Source organism: Lissotriton vulgaris, chromosome 1_1 (assembly GCF_964263255.1).
Source record: "Lissotriton vulgaris chromosome 1_1, aLisVul1.2, whole genome shotgun sequence".
Taxonomy (NCBI): Eukaryota; Metazoa; Chordata; class Amphibia; order Caudata; family Salamandridae; genus Lissotriton; species Lissotriton vulgaris.
Window position 1 is genome coordinate 1,307,137,677 of NC_141685.1, and position 15,946 is coordinate 1,307,153,622.

General features: G+C 40.6%; 1 protein-coding gene across 1 annotated transcript in view; it reads right to left on the bottom strand.

The window, feature by feature from the left end:
- The window catches only part of SOAT2 (sterol O-acyltransferase 2), a 461,869-nt gene that overhangs the window by 168,165 nt on the left and 277,758 nt on the right, over positions 1-15,946 (bottom strand). The window contains exon 8 of the mRNA XM_086965618.1: positions 5,825-5,909. Coding sequence (XP_086821744.1) covers positions 5,825-5,909 — 85 coding nt within the window. The remainder of the gene's footprint in view (positions 1-5,824; positions 5,910-15,946) is intronic.

The window sequence follows — 15,946 nt, forward strand, 5'->3', positions numbered from 1 at the left end:
GTCTCTGGTGGCCATCTTGGGAGACTGTATGTCAGAATTTTTTAATGAAATTGAAGAGGGTTTGAGAAGTCACTCAAAATGTGCCCTAATTTTTCTTTCTGCAGCACTAATCATAATTCATATGGCAAAATATACCCCCTCATTTTGTTCCTTTTTAAATTAAATGTTTTAAGAGTTACCACTTTATTCCAATCAAGATTGCTTCAGGTGTGCCATACCTTTGTAATAAGTAGGACTGTTAGCGCTCAAGTTGTTCTTTAGAACACTCTGGGACATTCTGTCATTGGGCTATACTTGGGCTACATCTGGGTGATATTTGGGCTACATTTGGGCTCTTTTGTCTCTGGTGGCCATTTTGGGAGACTGCATGTCAGAATTTTTTAATGAAATAGAAGAGGATTTGAAAAGTCACTCAAAATGTGCCCTAATTTTTCTTTCTGCAGCACTAATAATACCTTCTATTGCATAATATACCCCCTCATTTTGTTCCTTTTTAAATTAAATGTTTTAAGAGTTACCACTTTATTCCCATCACGATGGCTCCAGGTGTGCTATACCTTTGTAATAAGTAGGACTGTTAGCGCTCTAGTTGTTCTTTAGAACACTCTGGGACATTCTGTCATTGGGCTATACTTGGGCTACATCTGGGTGATATTTGGGCTACATTTGGGCTTTTTTGTCTCTGGTGGCCATTTTGGGAGACTGCATGTCAGAATGTTTTAATGAAATGGAAAAGGATTTGAGAAGTCACTCAAAATGTGCCCTAATTTTTCATTCTGCAGCACTAATCATACTTTCTATGGCAAAATATACCCCCTCATGTTGTTTCTTTTTAAATTAAATGTTTTAAGAGTTACCACTTTATTCCAATCAAGATGGCTTCAGGTGTTCCATACCTTTGTAATAAGTAGGACTGTTAGCGCTCTAGTTGTTCTTTAGAACACTCTGGGACATTCTGTCATTGGGCTATACTTGGGCTACATCTGGGTGATATTTGGGCTACATTTGGGCTCTTTTGTCTCTGGTGGCCATTTTGGGAGACTGCATGTCAGAATGTTTTAATGAAATAGAAAAGGATTTGAGAAGTCACTCAAAATGTGCCCTAATTTTTCATTCTGCAGCACTAATCATACTTTCTATGGCAAAATATACCCCCTCATGTTGTTTCTTTTTAAATTAAATGTTTTAAGAGTTACCACTTAATTACAATCAAGATGGCTTCAGGTGTGCCATAGCTTTGTAATAAGTAGGACTGTTAGCGCTCTAGTTGTTCTTTAGAACACTCTAGGAGGCTGCAGTAGAACACAAAGGAATCAACTGACAGTCTCTGTCCTTGTTGGATGTACATGTTTTACTGAGAATGTCAGACTTCATTTTCACATGACTGAGAAAGATAATGTGAATTTACAGAAAATATGCTTTCAGTTTAGCTTATAGATCCCCTTCCAAACCACTGTGGGAAAATCATGAGATATTAGTTTTCTTTCAAACAATATTCATGATATCACAGCAGAAGGTTTTTTCACATGGTAAAATCACCTTAGAACCCACCACAATTCCTAAAACGAGTATGGTACCTTCAACAAATGATTTATAATGTAACTAAAGTCCTAAAACCCTCTATTAACTACAATGCTTTTTAATGAGGTGCTATCATGTATATTGGTCCCAAGATGGCTGCCAACACTTCTTGGATGAAGTGCTGACAGCCAATCAGATCAGATGTGTGGTTAGGCTCCGCCCAGATATATATCTTTTTTTTAACCTAAATTACTCAAAATCCACTGGAGCACATATATTGAGACCTAGCAAAGGCACATCGGGCTAACAGTCCCTACAATTTTGCCAAGTTTCGTGCAAATCCATTCAGCCGTTCGAGCTAAAAGTGAGGCCAACCGCCCTATGGAAATTAACATGGGAAAAACGTGTTTTGGGACCCCCCTTTTTTCTCGGCCCCCCCTTGATGAAACCCCCCCAAATTGTCAGGGGCTGCTCAGAAACAAAATGTTCCATTTTCCTGAAAATTTCAGCCAATTCCGTCCACAAACGCCAAAGTTATTAGACATAGAATTTTCAAAAATCCCATAGAGAAAAAATCCTAACTATATATACCTACTGGCGACCGCCAGTAGGTAATATATATAGCTCCATAATCAGCTTCATAGTTAATACAGAAGACAGACTACACAATGGCCCGCAATAGAGAAACAAAGTGACACAGACTATTCACAGTTTTTTTCTCCTACCATAAATATGACATAATTCACATTTTCACCACCCAGAAAATAATACATTATTGCAACATAAAATAATTTATAAAACCATCTTAAATTGTTGATGTGCTTATGCTTCCATTTATGCATTAATCCTCCCCCAAGACAGGCACAACCATAATGGTCACTCCTGACCGACCCTTATGTAAAACCCTTAACCCCTACCACCAATCCATGTGACATTTTCCACAGAGATGGCGGAAAATGTCAGTGTTTTTTTTGCCATTGTGGTGAAAAACTGCTTTGAGAAGCACTAGGTAACCTTGGGTGCAAGTAGTTATTCCTCATTTTTGGGCAAAAACTCTTAATGGCCGAAGTTTTCAGCATCAATACTTGCCGGTGAACTTAATTCAGGCCCTCCAGGGTAGCTCCACTGCAAACCCTGGCCAACATATAAAGAGGCCCCAAGTGTCCACATGGATTTGAGAACCCAATGTAGATGTGCCCTGGTATGCCGAGGTAGAGACCCTCATGGGCCGTCCTGGGGGTCCAGCAAGCCCTGTAATCCAGAGATCGTTTGCACCCTCTACATGGATATGGGTTTTGACAGATGGCATCAGGGTCACTGTAAGATGCAGCACCAAAGAAATTTGCAAGCTGGGAGAGGGGTAAAGACGCACATGTGTCCTCAGGAGAAAGAAACAGGTGTCAGAAGGGGTCCCTGCCGCAATTGTAAAACATAGGGTAGTCCATGAGGAGGAGCACAAGCCCAGTTGTGAAAAGACCCTCTCCAAATGACATTTGGATGGAGTCTGCAATGGGTATAGAGAGAGAGTGGTCAACTGGGCAAACTATGGGCACTACTTGCCTTGTTGTTTGAAGTAAGTGTTCTTTGCTAGGCTGGAGATGGTCCCTGAAGAGAGGGGGCAATTTTTCCAACGGAGAATAGGCAGAAGCTAGAAAAGACAAACTGACTCTATTCAGACCAAAGTCCATGGCTCTGAAAGGATAGGCAGAGTTGAAAAAGAGTGCAAAGAGTTGGTTGACACACAAATCAAAGACAGTTCACTAATGTGAGATCAGCAAAAATCTAACTTATTGTAAACAAAATATCCACCTTGCAGGTGTTGCTGGATGAGGTTAAGGACCATATTGCACAAACAGATGATAAGTAAGGCGGTAGAACCAGACCCGCGGCTCATAGTGTTGGAGATGGAAATAGAGAGTGACACAACTGTGGGCACACAATATGATAATTTCTTACAGTGAGCAATCCCCACACTTACTTGAATGAAAACAAATACAAAGATTCTTGACAATGCAGGAAGAACCAACTTCCTTTATTTTTGGGGCCCCCTCCAATAGGTCTGCCAGTCATTTACGTTGATAACTTAGCCACACAGATTTTACAGTGTTTTTTATGGTGTATGTATATTGAATTTATTTCCAATGTCTTATACATGCATATATTTCAATGAGCTGCTCCAGAACAAATTAAAGAAATTTAAAATGGTGATTGCTGCTTTTGGATCACCACCTACAGCCGTTCTTTCCCATGACCATTCTGTACGGAATCTGATAAAAAGATGTGACTCGAGGAAGTCATGCTCATTCATTGTAAAGTGCCAACGTTATTAACAATACAGACGTTGAATTTCGCAAATCGTAATTGAAACAAACTTCTATCTCTCCATTTGTGAATTGTTTTGGGGTCCACCACACGAGAGGAGATATTCAGTGTTTACGAATTTAATAAAGACACTGATGACTGAGAGTTGGTGTTTCCGAAGGACTGCATGCAGTCAGAAGCTAACGTGATACCCTGCATAAGTGAATTGTATTTAAAATGTGCATTAACATCTGAACTTCTGGTATGATTTGAAATATGGTGTGAACTTCTTACCCAGCAGGGTAAGACTCCTGATACGCTGCGCACCAACATGCATCACATCCACTGTGGAGCATAGAGTGCAGCTGGGACTCCCACCAAGGATGTCCAATTAATGCAGATGCTGTTTTTGGTGATACTGGAATTCACTGGCTGTGATTTGAGACCACCAATTTCCTTACACTGGTCATCTGCAAAGTGGCAAACTATGGTGGCAGTGATCAGTTACAACGTGATCAGTTATAAACATTTTAGCTAGCACACTCTGCAGCGTTATGAAACACAGGGTCGTTGGCATGTCTTATATTTTGACCCAGTCGAGAAACTGCAATCTGTCTAGTGCTTTCTAAAACAGTCATTTTAGATTCTATGTAGAAAATGTACCTGTTGTATTTAGCCTGTCTCTTTTCTGCCTGTGGGATTTCATTGTCATTCACATGATGTCACCACTAGAACCTTTGGTGACATCATGGAGTGTTTGGGACTTAGCCTGGTGACAACTGGCAGTTAGAACCAGGCAGGCTGAGTGGCAACCTGGTCACTCCTGGTGGGTCTTCTTTATATCTTATTATCAACATCTTGAAGACTTGACTAACTTTAATAAAGCAACCTAAATCATACCCGGCTCCAGGCTTCTATTTACAACAGTACTTCTGCGTGTTATTGCTGCAAAATGGTCTCCTACCATGGGTTGCTCAAATATGCATTGTTAATATGTATGCCTACATATGTATAACATCAAACCCATATATTCTGCCAGTGTTCCTGTACAATGCAGTGTCACACACCTATGTCGAACACCTTTGACGATGCCCCCTGGGCGGATACCAACCTCGGTGCACGAGCAACCTTGGCCGATGCCTGTTGGAGCTGTCATAAGCAGCTATAGAGGAGTCTGGCCCTGGTTTCACCCCCTCGGCCGTCACCTTTCCAGCTGGTCATCTGACTTTGTTTTCCTTGTTTCCCCGTTGTGTTTCCTTCCCTCCCCCTCCTCCTCCCTCCATGATTCATTGATTTAATTGATGTAACTATGTCACTTGTAACTCTGGGCGGATACCAAAACTGTTTGTACTTACCTCGGTGCACGAGCAACCTTAGCCGATGCCCAGTGGAGCTGTCACATGCAGCTATAGAGGAGTCTTGTCCTGGTTTCACCCCATCAGCCGTCACCTACCCAGCCGGTCATCTGACATTGTTTATCTCGTTTCCCAGTTGTGTTTCCTTCGCTCCTCCTCCCTCCATGATTCTTTGAATTTAATTGATGTAACCTGTAACTGCTGATCCTCATGTAAAGCACTCTGATACCTCTGGGTCTAGCCAGAGCTATATAAAACTTTTCAAAAAAATAAATATGTAAATCGAGCAACTTTGCAATCGTTAGCGCCCATGTTTGATCAAGATTGATATTCACTTTTGAATGTTTTGGAATAGACATGGAAATATTGGCCTTAAAGAAAATGACTGACACGTCATCCTCCACATAGATCTGAAACTTTGCATCATCAAGTGAACAGGTGTTGGGAGCTCAACGAGTCCAAGAGTGTTTGTTCAATAGGCTATCAATATTTTGTGTGGGCCTTAGTTTTAGTGTGTTTGTAATCAGTGATGGAAGGGTATGTTACTGCTCCACATATCACTTTCCCCAAAAAAGTTCTCTGATGATAAAGAGAACTTGTGTGAAATAGTTTAACAGCTTATTTAATCTTGAGCACTATCTGCTTACCTGGGGTAGCTGTCCCTGTAGATCAGGGTTGGACAGAAGAGAAAGTAAAGGTAGCTGGAAAACTCTGGAAGTTTAACTTTCTTTCCTAAAATATAAAAGAGTAGATGAAGATAACCTGTCTGTTCGGTGGCTATACACTTTGGATCGCACAACATCTTTTGACAAGAGAAAATGCTTATTTATTTATGTTTATTGGAGTTTGTCCCGTACATAACAACTCACAAATACACGTGACATAAATCAAGGCAATGAAGGTACAAAAATTACCATTACTGAGGACGTGCTTTCCATTACATCTTTCCATAAACACGCAGCTCTGCTACAGACATATATTACATGAGACCGACTGGTCTTGGGAGAAGCACCTCCCTAACATGTTTTTTTTTTATATGAGGGTTGTACATTTTAAAATAAGACGCACACTTGCTTGGTGATGTGCTGATGCAGATGTCAGTCTTTTACCCCCACTCCACCAGAAACAACCTGGACGAACTTTCAGAGATCGTCAAGCATTGTCTTCGCATACCGTAGCAGCCCCCATCTTGGATATGGATGAATTGGGCCACTTGATGCCACAGTTACAATGTCCTACACTTGAGAGCAGGAATGCTTCGGGGGCCTGTCCACGTATACTATTGCCCTGAAGGCAACCACACAATCCTCCTTGTACAAAAATAATCTGGACCCCAGTTCTGACAGTGCTTCCTGCCTCCGAAGAGTCACTAGGCATTGGGCGGAACCACCACTGAAAAGATCGAAGCCCAGTTGTTAGCTAAGGAACAAGGTTCCACAGATCTATCCGCTGGTCCTTACCCATTTCAATCAATCAATCAATCAATAAAATATTGAAATAGACGTCACACCTACTTAGAGTAGATAGAGCACACGTGAAGCACAGGCTGGATGTGCTCATTAAGTAGCTAAAAGGAAATGAACAGACTTTTGTTGATCTTGGCAACAGAAAAAGGTATCACAATATATGGCTTTAATTCTGCACGGTAGCCATGTGGACGTAAATAACAAGTTGATAACTACAAAGAATCCTCCACACTCTACACATGGGCAAAGAAATGTTTGACAGCCATCTTATTCGTATAAGAAGCTTTCAAATTGGTGAGACCAGACTTTTGAATTATTTTTAGAATTAGTACAGGCACTGTTGCTGAAGTAACAGGCTAGACAGTATGCCATTTGGAAGCAAAGAACATAAAAACTATAAGTACAATAAAACAAAGACAGAGTAAGTGTCTTGTTAAAGGAACACAGAGGACTTGGTCTTCTTTGTGTTGTGTAAGAACACATTTTGAGTATTGTTATATTTTTTCGTTGACTCTCTTGAGTTGGCTGTCTTACTGAGGCTGGTAACTGCTGAAATTATTTGTGTGAACCACCAAGACGTGGGTGCCTTGCCAACTGTGCCAGTTCAGCTAGCTTGCTTAGTCTTGCTCTATCTATGCCCTGGCCCGAGATAATGGTTATTATGTATATGCTCTTGATCAGTAAGAGTGGTAAATGTGTCTAGTTTGGTACACAGCCTAGCCAATCCCTTTGAGTCTGAGCGCTGTGATAGTTGGTTCTCTAACATCTTCAGTTCTTAGTGTATCTAGTTGAGCGCACAAGGTTTTACGAACTCTGTATTGTTTGGCGATGCATATTCCTTGCAAGTAGGCCTTCAGGGCATCTGAAGTTGTGCCGACTGAGACCACGAGTCCAATGAGCCCTCATTTGTCTGGAGGAAGTTCAGGATTTTGGTCTGTACTTCCTCTTTGAAAACATTATTGAGAAGGTACAGTGGGGATAGTTTCCAAGAGAAAGCACTGTGAGCAATGGCAGGCAGTTCTAAGATGAGTTTGATTTTGGTGAGGTCTAACAGTGTACAAGGTAGATGTGCCACTTGATTAACCCTCGTGCGTGCTTCTTTCGTACTTAGCCAGTAGTTTTTTCGGACCCATGTGGCATGAGCAGTGGAGATATGCATCTCCTTCTTAGCCCAGGTATCTCAGGCCATATATTGACTTTTTTCCTGGATCCATGGCAGCTGCCAGTACTGTTGCATCCTTAAGGTGTGAGTGGAATCCGAGAATTCAACAATCATCTTGTCGGTCCATTACTAGCTTAAAGTCTCCGCCCCATAGTATATGTTGCGGAGACAGTGGAGTGCACTTGTACCAGATCTGTTTGACAAAGTTTGTATTGCTGATGTTGGGGCCATAAGAGTTCCGAAGCAGGATGTGCTTCCCATAAATTATGACCTGATCAGTTTGAATCTCCCATGAGGATCATTAAGCTCGTAGAGTAGCTGAAAGGGAATGCCATGCCTAAATGGAGGATTGTGCCCCTGACGTAGGAGGAGCATGTCTCAAGTGCTTTGTAGCCATGCCATTTTGATGCAAAGTGGGAGGTACGGTCGGCCATCAGATGTGTCTCCCAGAGGAGAGCCACATCTATCTGGTGTCTGTCTAGTATGCAAGTACCTGTCTGATTTTCCAGGGGTTGTTAAGGCCCTGGGCATTCAATATGAGGAGATGCAGGTGTGCTACTCTACCTCTAGTCATGGCTGCCAGGGTGTAGTTACAGTCTGAACGAGCTGTGTCACCTCATAAGAATGCAGGTCCTTGCCCTGTGTCTCTTTGGCTGCCCTGGAAGTTGTGTTAATTGCTCTTTATAAGAAATATAAGTATCTGCATATAGCTATGATTTACCCCAGAATCCCACCCCATCCACACTAGCCACCCCAACCTGCCAGTGAACCTCTTCCTATCCCACCCACCTTTAGAGCACCAACATGGTGCAAGCACCCTCGCACACAGTTATTGTAATATGAACTGGTAAGGGGTTTTTCCTCAGGGCAAATCAGATTGTCAGTTCAACGCCTTGTACAAGGGGCGTTTGCCGGGGTGGGGTCTGTGGTGAAAGGAACAGGCAACAAGAAGGTCATTAACCAGTGTTAGGGATCGACACCAGTCCTCTGGTGATAAGCAGTACAGTTTAGCAATATGTGCCCAGGGGATCATCTGATAGAACCCTCCCAGTTTATATTATAGTATATCAGCTGGCCCCCATGTAGTGCTTTCACCTTCAACACAGAATTAATAGATACCCTTGCTCTGCCGGAGGATCTATTGCACCTCGCTCAGGTTATCATTATGTCCAGGTGTGTTTGCAGAGGTTGCTGCACCACTCTCAGAGATAATGCATGTTGCGAAAGAGGCTGCGCTGTTCAGGTCTTGGGAAAAGTGTGGCTTGTTTCAGTGCAACTCTTCAGCTTTGCAGGTAAATAATGGCATAGGGGCTGCTGGCTCGCTGGAGTTAGCACGTCAGTGGCAGGTACTCATGCCTCACCTCCTGGACGCTATGCTGAAGTTTCAGAAGTTAAAGAGGGAATTACCCTCGTGGCTAATGTTGCACTGCTTTCTCGCCAACTGGAGAACAGTGTTGTGGTCTTTGGAATTGAAAAGCCTTGCTATTATATATTGCATTGGAGCTCCTAGAGGGGTCCTGGATCCAGGGAGGGACGTGCCCTTTCCACAACAAAAAGGGGTGAAATGCCGTCTACTTAAAATAGAGACTTAAAAAGAGATTTTTTTACTCCTCCATCTTCTTAGTATTGATGTACTCCAGCAGACCTACTAGTCGGAGGTTATTGTAGCGAGACCTAGCCTCCAGCTCCACGTTCTTTGCCTGTATGGCATTTTAGTACTTATGTCATGTTGAGGAGCTTGGCACTATCGCCATTCTATCCTGTAGTGTTGAAAATCAGGCCTCAGCATCCACAATTTGTTGTTTGTGTCTGATTAGTTTAGAAGAGATCTTGTCCGTTCTGGCAGTTAGCATGTCTAGTTTGCCTATTGAGGTGAGGTTCTTTTGCATATGTAACAGGAGTGATTTAATGTCAGGGTCCTCATCTACAGCGCCAGCCACCCTCAGGGCACCCAAACCCTTCAACAGGTTGCTTTTGTTGTTCTTTGCGTCGAACTGCAGTTTGGCCTGTTTGTGGTCACCTTTACCCATGGTGGTGCATTGTGCTCTGGTCATTTGTGTGGCCAGTCCCAGCAATGTCAATCCTGATCAATCTGCAAAGAGTGGAGCCCATTGTGGGGAACCCCACGATTCCTGTGTCATCTTACCAGTGTCCTTTTTGCTGGTGTCCACAGCCGGAAACTCGCGCCTGACCAGGAAGGGGGCTGGTGAGTGTCTTGAGGCATGTGGCAGGTATGCTCTTTTCTGCCAGTCCCCCAGTCCATAAAGCCTCAGCCAACACCAGTAGCCACCGTTATGATGGCATTTCACATGCAGGCTCAGCAAGGGGACGGCAATCTAAGCTCACCTGTGAAGGGTGGGACAGACCCCTTTAGTGGCACCAGACATGTGCCACCCCGGCACCCCAGCTCCGCAGAAGCAGTGCCAGCCCAGGCCTCCTCCGCCAGGCACCGCATTCACTTATTGCAAGCATCCAAGCAGAGATCTGTTCCTCAGCCACCTCCCCTGCTAGCCCACTTACTACAATTTTGCTAGGGGCCAACCGATCCACGTGGAGCTCACTTCACAAGCAGCTTAGGTATACTGATCCCAAGGCGTGATTGCTCCCATCTTAGTGAATGCAAGCCAGCAGTCCAGGTCAGGTTAATTTGAGCCAAACGTTGTTGATCAGCACTCCGCAACTGTAGCCTGCCTTTAGTGCTATCCTGAGGGGCCCTTACACCGTCGCCTCTCTGGGAGTCGCCCTGTGATGAACGAATGCACCCGAAAACCTCATGGGTGATGCAGTCACGCTGTACAAATCAGATTGATTGGTGGATGTTGCCAGATTCCGTCCCCAACACAAGGAGCCTCACACAGGTGCAGCCTTCTTGGAGCCAGGCACTCTTGTGCTCCCCAGGGCTTGAGCAGTTATTGCATGATTTTGGCATTTTCCTGATTGGCTCAAAGGTAGAGGGCTGGTTTCAGAGCAGCATGGGCTACCATCATACAACCATGTCCTCATTGCCCCTTTTTAGTCACCACCTTCTGCACTGTGCAGCTGCGTTGGACATTTTTTCCATGGCTGCCTTTGTTTTCCTTCCCCTTAGTGGTAATGCATACAAATCCAAATTTATGGCAGAAGTACCTTCGGACTTCCCTCTTAATGCGCGAGAGGTTCTCTGTTCCTTCTTTTGATGCCCTATCTCCATTGTTGAAAGTGCTCTACACTTTTTGGACGTGTGCCATTTTAAAGCCTGAGACAATCTGACTTGATTTCTTAGTTCTTCCACTAGCCTGGAATTAGCCGTCCCTTCTCTAAGAAAGGACTGTCGACAAGGCTATCAGCTTGAATTGTGTTCTGCCACAAAAAAGGCAAACAGGCCTGTGAGAGGAAGAGTGATGGCACACAACCAAAGGTGTTTCCTCTTCGGAAGCCGTTTATGCAAGAGTGCCTTTACACAACACCTGTTGAGCTGCAACCTGGATTTGAGGCATTCATTTATCAACCATGACAGCCTGGTTACGGATGCAGCAGCAGATTCTTTGATAGGACAAGCTGTTCTGCGCAAAATCTTTAGCTCAGGAGAGCCTGCTTCCCCCTACCTAATATAGTATGGTATGATAAGTATTCTACTTCAAGCATGTGAGCCTATAAAAGGTGCAGTGCTGGAGATTAAACAAGTTGCATATCTGTAACTTCTGTTCTGCTTTTGTATATTTCATAGATTCACATGTGACTCACCATCTACTCCGGCCAGACTCACATCTTGATCCCTTTCATTCTTAACCCCTTGCGTGCGGGGCGTATTTTCCGCCTGTGCTGACTCCGCCTTGCGCGGGCGGAGTCATGACGGAACGGTTCCGTCATCAGCACAGCTCAACCGATGCTGATGACGGAACCGTTCTGTCATCAGCATGGAAGGGGTTAAGCCACTGCAGACGCTGTGTCCTTTGTGATAATGGGATCACTGAAATATTATCGACGGACACATTATCGACTTACCAAAATATCGTTGACAAATTATCGACGACAAAAATATCGACTTACTATACCTATTACACAAACTACAAAAATATCGAGTAAAAAATATCGAGTACTAACTATATCGAATACATAAATATCGCTTAAAAAAATATCGACTACAATTATATCGTTGGACATGAAATTAGCCCTAACACTACAAAAATATCGACTACAAAAATATAGACTACCACAATATCGTTAAAAAAAAAATATCGAGTTCATGTTTGCACACTTTTCTTTCTAAAATACCATCTTTATCATCAATAAAAGTCATTTCTCACTAAAAAAAACGTTTCACATATAATACCTGTTTCTTACATAAAATTACTATTAAACCACATTTACTATACATTCTATTACATGCATTTTATCATTTTCTATTATTCTTTGCATTTAACTAACATTTTCATTACTTATTTTGACATATAAATATATTTCATTTAAACACGAACCTGCTTTAATGCGGGAACAACCACATACCACCATTCTCACATCAACAAACACTCCAATTAACTTAAAAAAATTCAAACTAGCCTATACTATGCTTCCTTACATCCTACAACCAATCAAATCAAAGCACACATAACACATATACTATAAAAGGGCTACATGCATTCTACCATTTGTTGCTGCTACCTCTCTGGAAAGTAGATGCCAACACTTTGAAGATTTTGTTGCAGAATAAACATCTTTAAAGATCCAGCTTACTAGCTAATTAATCAAGTAAGTAACACAGCATTTTTGTAGAAAACTAAATTAGAAGTGCACTATTTTCCTTACATCTCTTAAGTCTTACACTTATTTTATTTTCATGTCTTCCTACTTTTCTGATAGAAACTACTCCAACACAATTCCTATTACATGGTCATATTTCTTCATGTGCAAAATCAGATAGTAAGTATATAATAATTCTCTGTTACACAGCAACTGCTTTTTTTAAACACTAATTTACAAAAGTATTTATTTTTCATTAACATTATATTTACAGATATACAGAAATTGTGCTATTTCTACAGCAAAAACGATAAAACTACACTAATTACACATGTAAGTATAGATGTGTTTGTTATAAAACGGCAAATTTCATTAATGCACATTTTTAAACAACATATCTTGCTTTTTACATCTTCCCTATAGATCATTTGAAAGATCCAAGATCAACTATAGCAAAACACAAGAATACCCTTCAGAAAAATGTAAGTATAATTGTTATTTGCTAAAATGTGGGCACAAAAAACGCTAACTATATTCTTAACACCATGTTATTTATTTTGAATTGCCTCTACAGATATTCAGAAAACATCATACATCTATTCTACATATCATATGAAAACATCCTACACAAAATATACCAATATAGAAGAATAGCCTTGTAAAAAATGTAAGTATATTTATCATTTCTCTAAAACTGCCGAAAATAACACAGTCTATGTTCTTAACAACATCTTATCTATTTTATATTTCCTCTACAGATATTCTGAATACATCATACAGCTATTCTACCTACAACAAATAAAACGACATATGTAGAAGTTAGTATACGTTTAAATCTGTTACATTTCCAAACGGTTCAGTATTAAAATTATAATATTTTGCTTTTATTTCTTCTATCTACTCTACAGATCATACCTGTACTAAATTGATGAACTCCACCAATTACTACTATTCTACTATTTAAACAAGTAAGTATATGTAATGCTTACATCAAATGCACTAGTGGACAAAAATGACAACTGCTTTTGAGTAGGAAATACGTTTGTTATATATAAACATTAACGTTGTTTTTCTATATTTTCATACCAACAGCAAATAAAGACATACATACAAGACCATCATTCAAAAGACATTTCTGCTTCTGTGACTACTACTTTGATTAACTGTAAGTATAAATGCATCACTAATGATGTTAGCACCACATAAGTAAAAAAATGTGTACTGATTTTGTTTCTTTCTACTCTTTCCTAGAACAAGTAAATCAAAATGACTGAAGGTGCAGAATTTGTCATGTCTCAGAAAAATAAATTGCTATTATGCTACATGGGTTATGTGTATAATCAGGAGAGACAAAGTGGTAGAAAGGTTTTTTGGAAGTGTACAAAATACTACTCCAACAAATGTTATGGGAGGGCCACTACCGAGGAAACTAATGTGCTATTTACTAGAGAACATAATCATCCCCCAAATGTCACCGAAATTGAAATTAGAGATGCCTTAGAAAGTATTAAAAGTGCTAGCACACAAAGTGACAAACCCACCACCCAAATACTTAAAGAAGAACTGGTAAAAATCCCTGCCCATGCTTCAGGGCAACTACCCTCTATTGACTCCCTGAAACGCACTATTGCACGCACCAAACGACTCACTAGCACAACCCAACCCAACCCAACTTGTTTTGAAGAAATTATTATTTCCCCCGAAATGGCCATCACACACAATAAAGATAAATTTATTCTTTTTGATAATGAAAGCAGTACAAACAGAATAATTATGTTTGCAACTGCAAGTAATTTACGAAAAATCCAACAGTGTCCCCAATGGATGATGGATGGAACATTTAAACCCTGCCCAAAACCTTTTTACCAACTGTATTCCATCCACGGTTTATACCATCATTCTAACATACCTTTCATTTACTGTTTGCTACCCAACAAACAGCAAACAACCTACACCGAAATTTTAAATGTTCTCAAAACGGAAATCAATAATTATTTTCCCGAAAAAATAATTATTGATTTCGAATTAGCTATGATAAATAGCATTTTGAGAACATTTCCACACACAGCAATCCAGGGTTGCTATTATCATTTTAATCAGAGTATATGGAGGCATCTCCAAAAATCTACTTTAAGTGTACTATACTCTACAGATAGCACCTTTGCCTATCAAGTTAAAAAGTTAATAGCCCTGGCCTACGTCCCTGTTACAGATGTTGCTGAACATTACAATTTATTAATTGACAGCGCATATTATAAGAGGAATGAGGATAAGCTAACACCATTGCTAGACTATTTTGAAGACACTTGGGTGGGAAGGTTGCACAGATCAGGACATCGACGCCAGCCCAAATTCCAAATCCCTTGGTGGAATGTCTATCTCAGTACTTTAAACCAAGAGGCGAAAACCAACAATAGTGTTGAAGGGTGGCATAATGCTTTCCAAGCAACTACAAACAGAGGCAAACCCACTTTCCACAACCTTCTTGAAGCTTTGAAAAAAGAACAAAGCTATCAGGAACTAAGAATGGAACAATCAGTGTCACAAATAGGGCCCAAACTCACTAAACAAACCCAACAAATGTTCCGACTACTTCAAAGTCAAGTCACATTATACCCTACAACTAGAGGTTTAGAATACCTGGCAATAATAGCAAAAAGTCTTCTATAAAAATGTCAAGTAAATATACGAATGTCTTCTTACAATACTAATAAAATTCACATCTCATAAACATATATAATGAATTATAAATAAAACATATTTGTTTGACAAACTTTTAAAAGTTATGTAAAAAAAATTGTAACAAATATGCAATGTTTATAATTTTTTATAACATACACATAACATTAGAAATCGACATTTCCCACCCAATCAAAATTGTAAAATAAATACTTACAATTTTTGGACTTGAGAGACGCAATCAAGGAAAAATCAATCCATACAATCCAATCCAATATCTTACTATTCCAATATGGGATAACCCTCAAAAACCCGAAAATAAATTGTAAAACGTAAAAAAACGCTCCAGGAAATCCCGAAAACAGTAGTGTGTACACGTTAGGATTTAAAGTTATATACACACTATTTAAAAAAAACGGTCACGCATATCAATGTATCAATCCGATTCGAAACCCTCCAAAAAACCCGAAAAAGGTTTAAAAAGTTAAAAAACCGGTCCTGGCAAACCCGAAAAATAGGAGATAAAATTCAAAATATAAGCATAATAACTTAAACATTTGTTTCTCCGTTACAAAACACGCTTCCTTCCATGTAGTTTTCATGCGAGGAACCGAAACCTGTAAAATAACATACATAACGAAAGCCACCCACAAATACCCCCTTCACATTTGTAAATATACTAACAATTAACATTAACCATGTAAGAAGACATTTCCGAACACTTAAAATTAGACTTGAAGGAA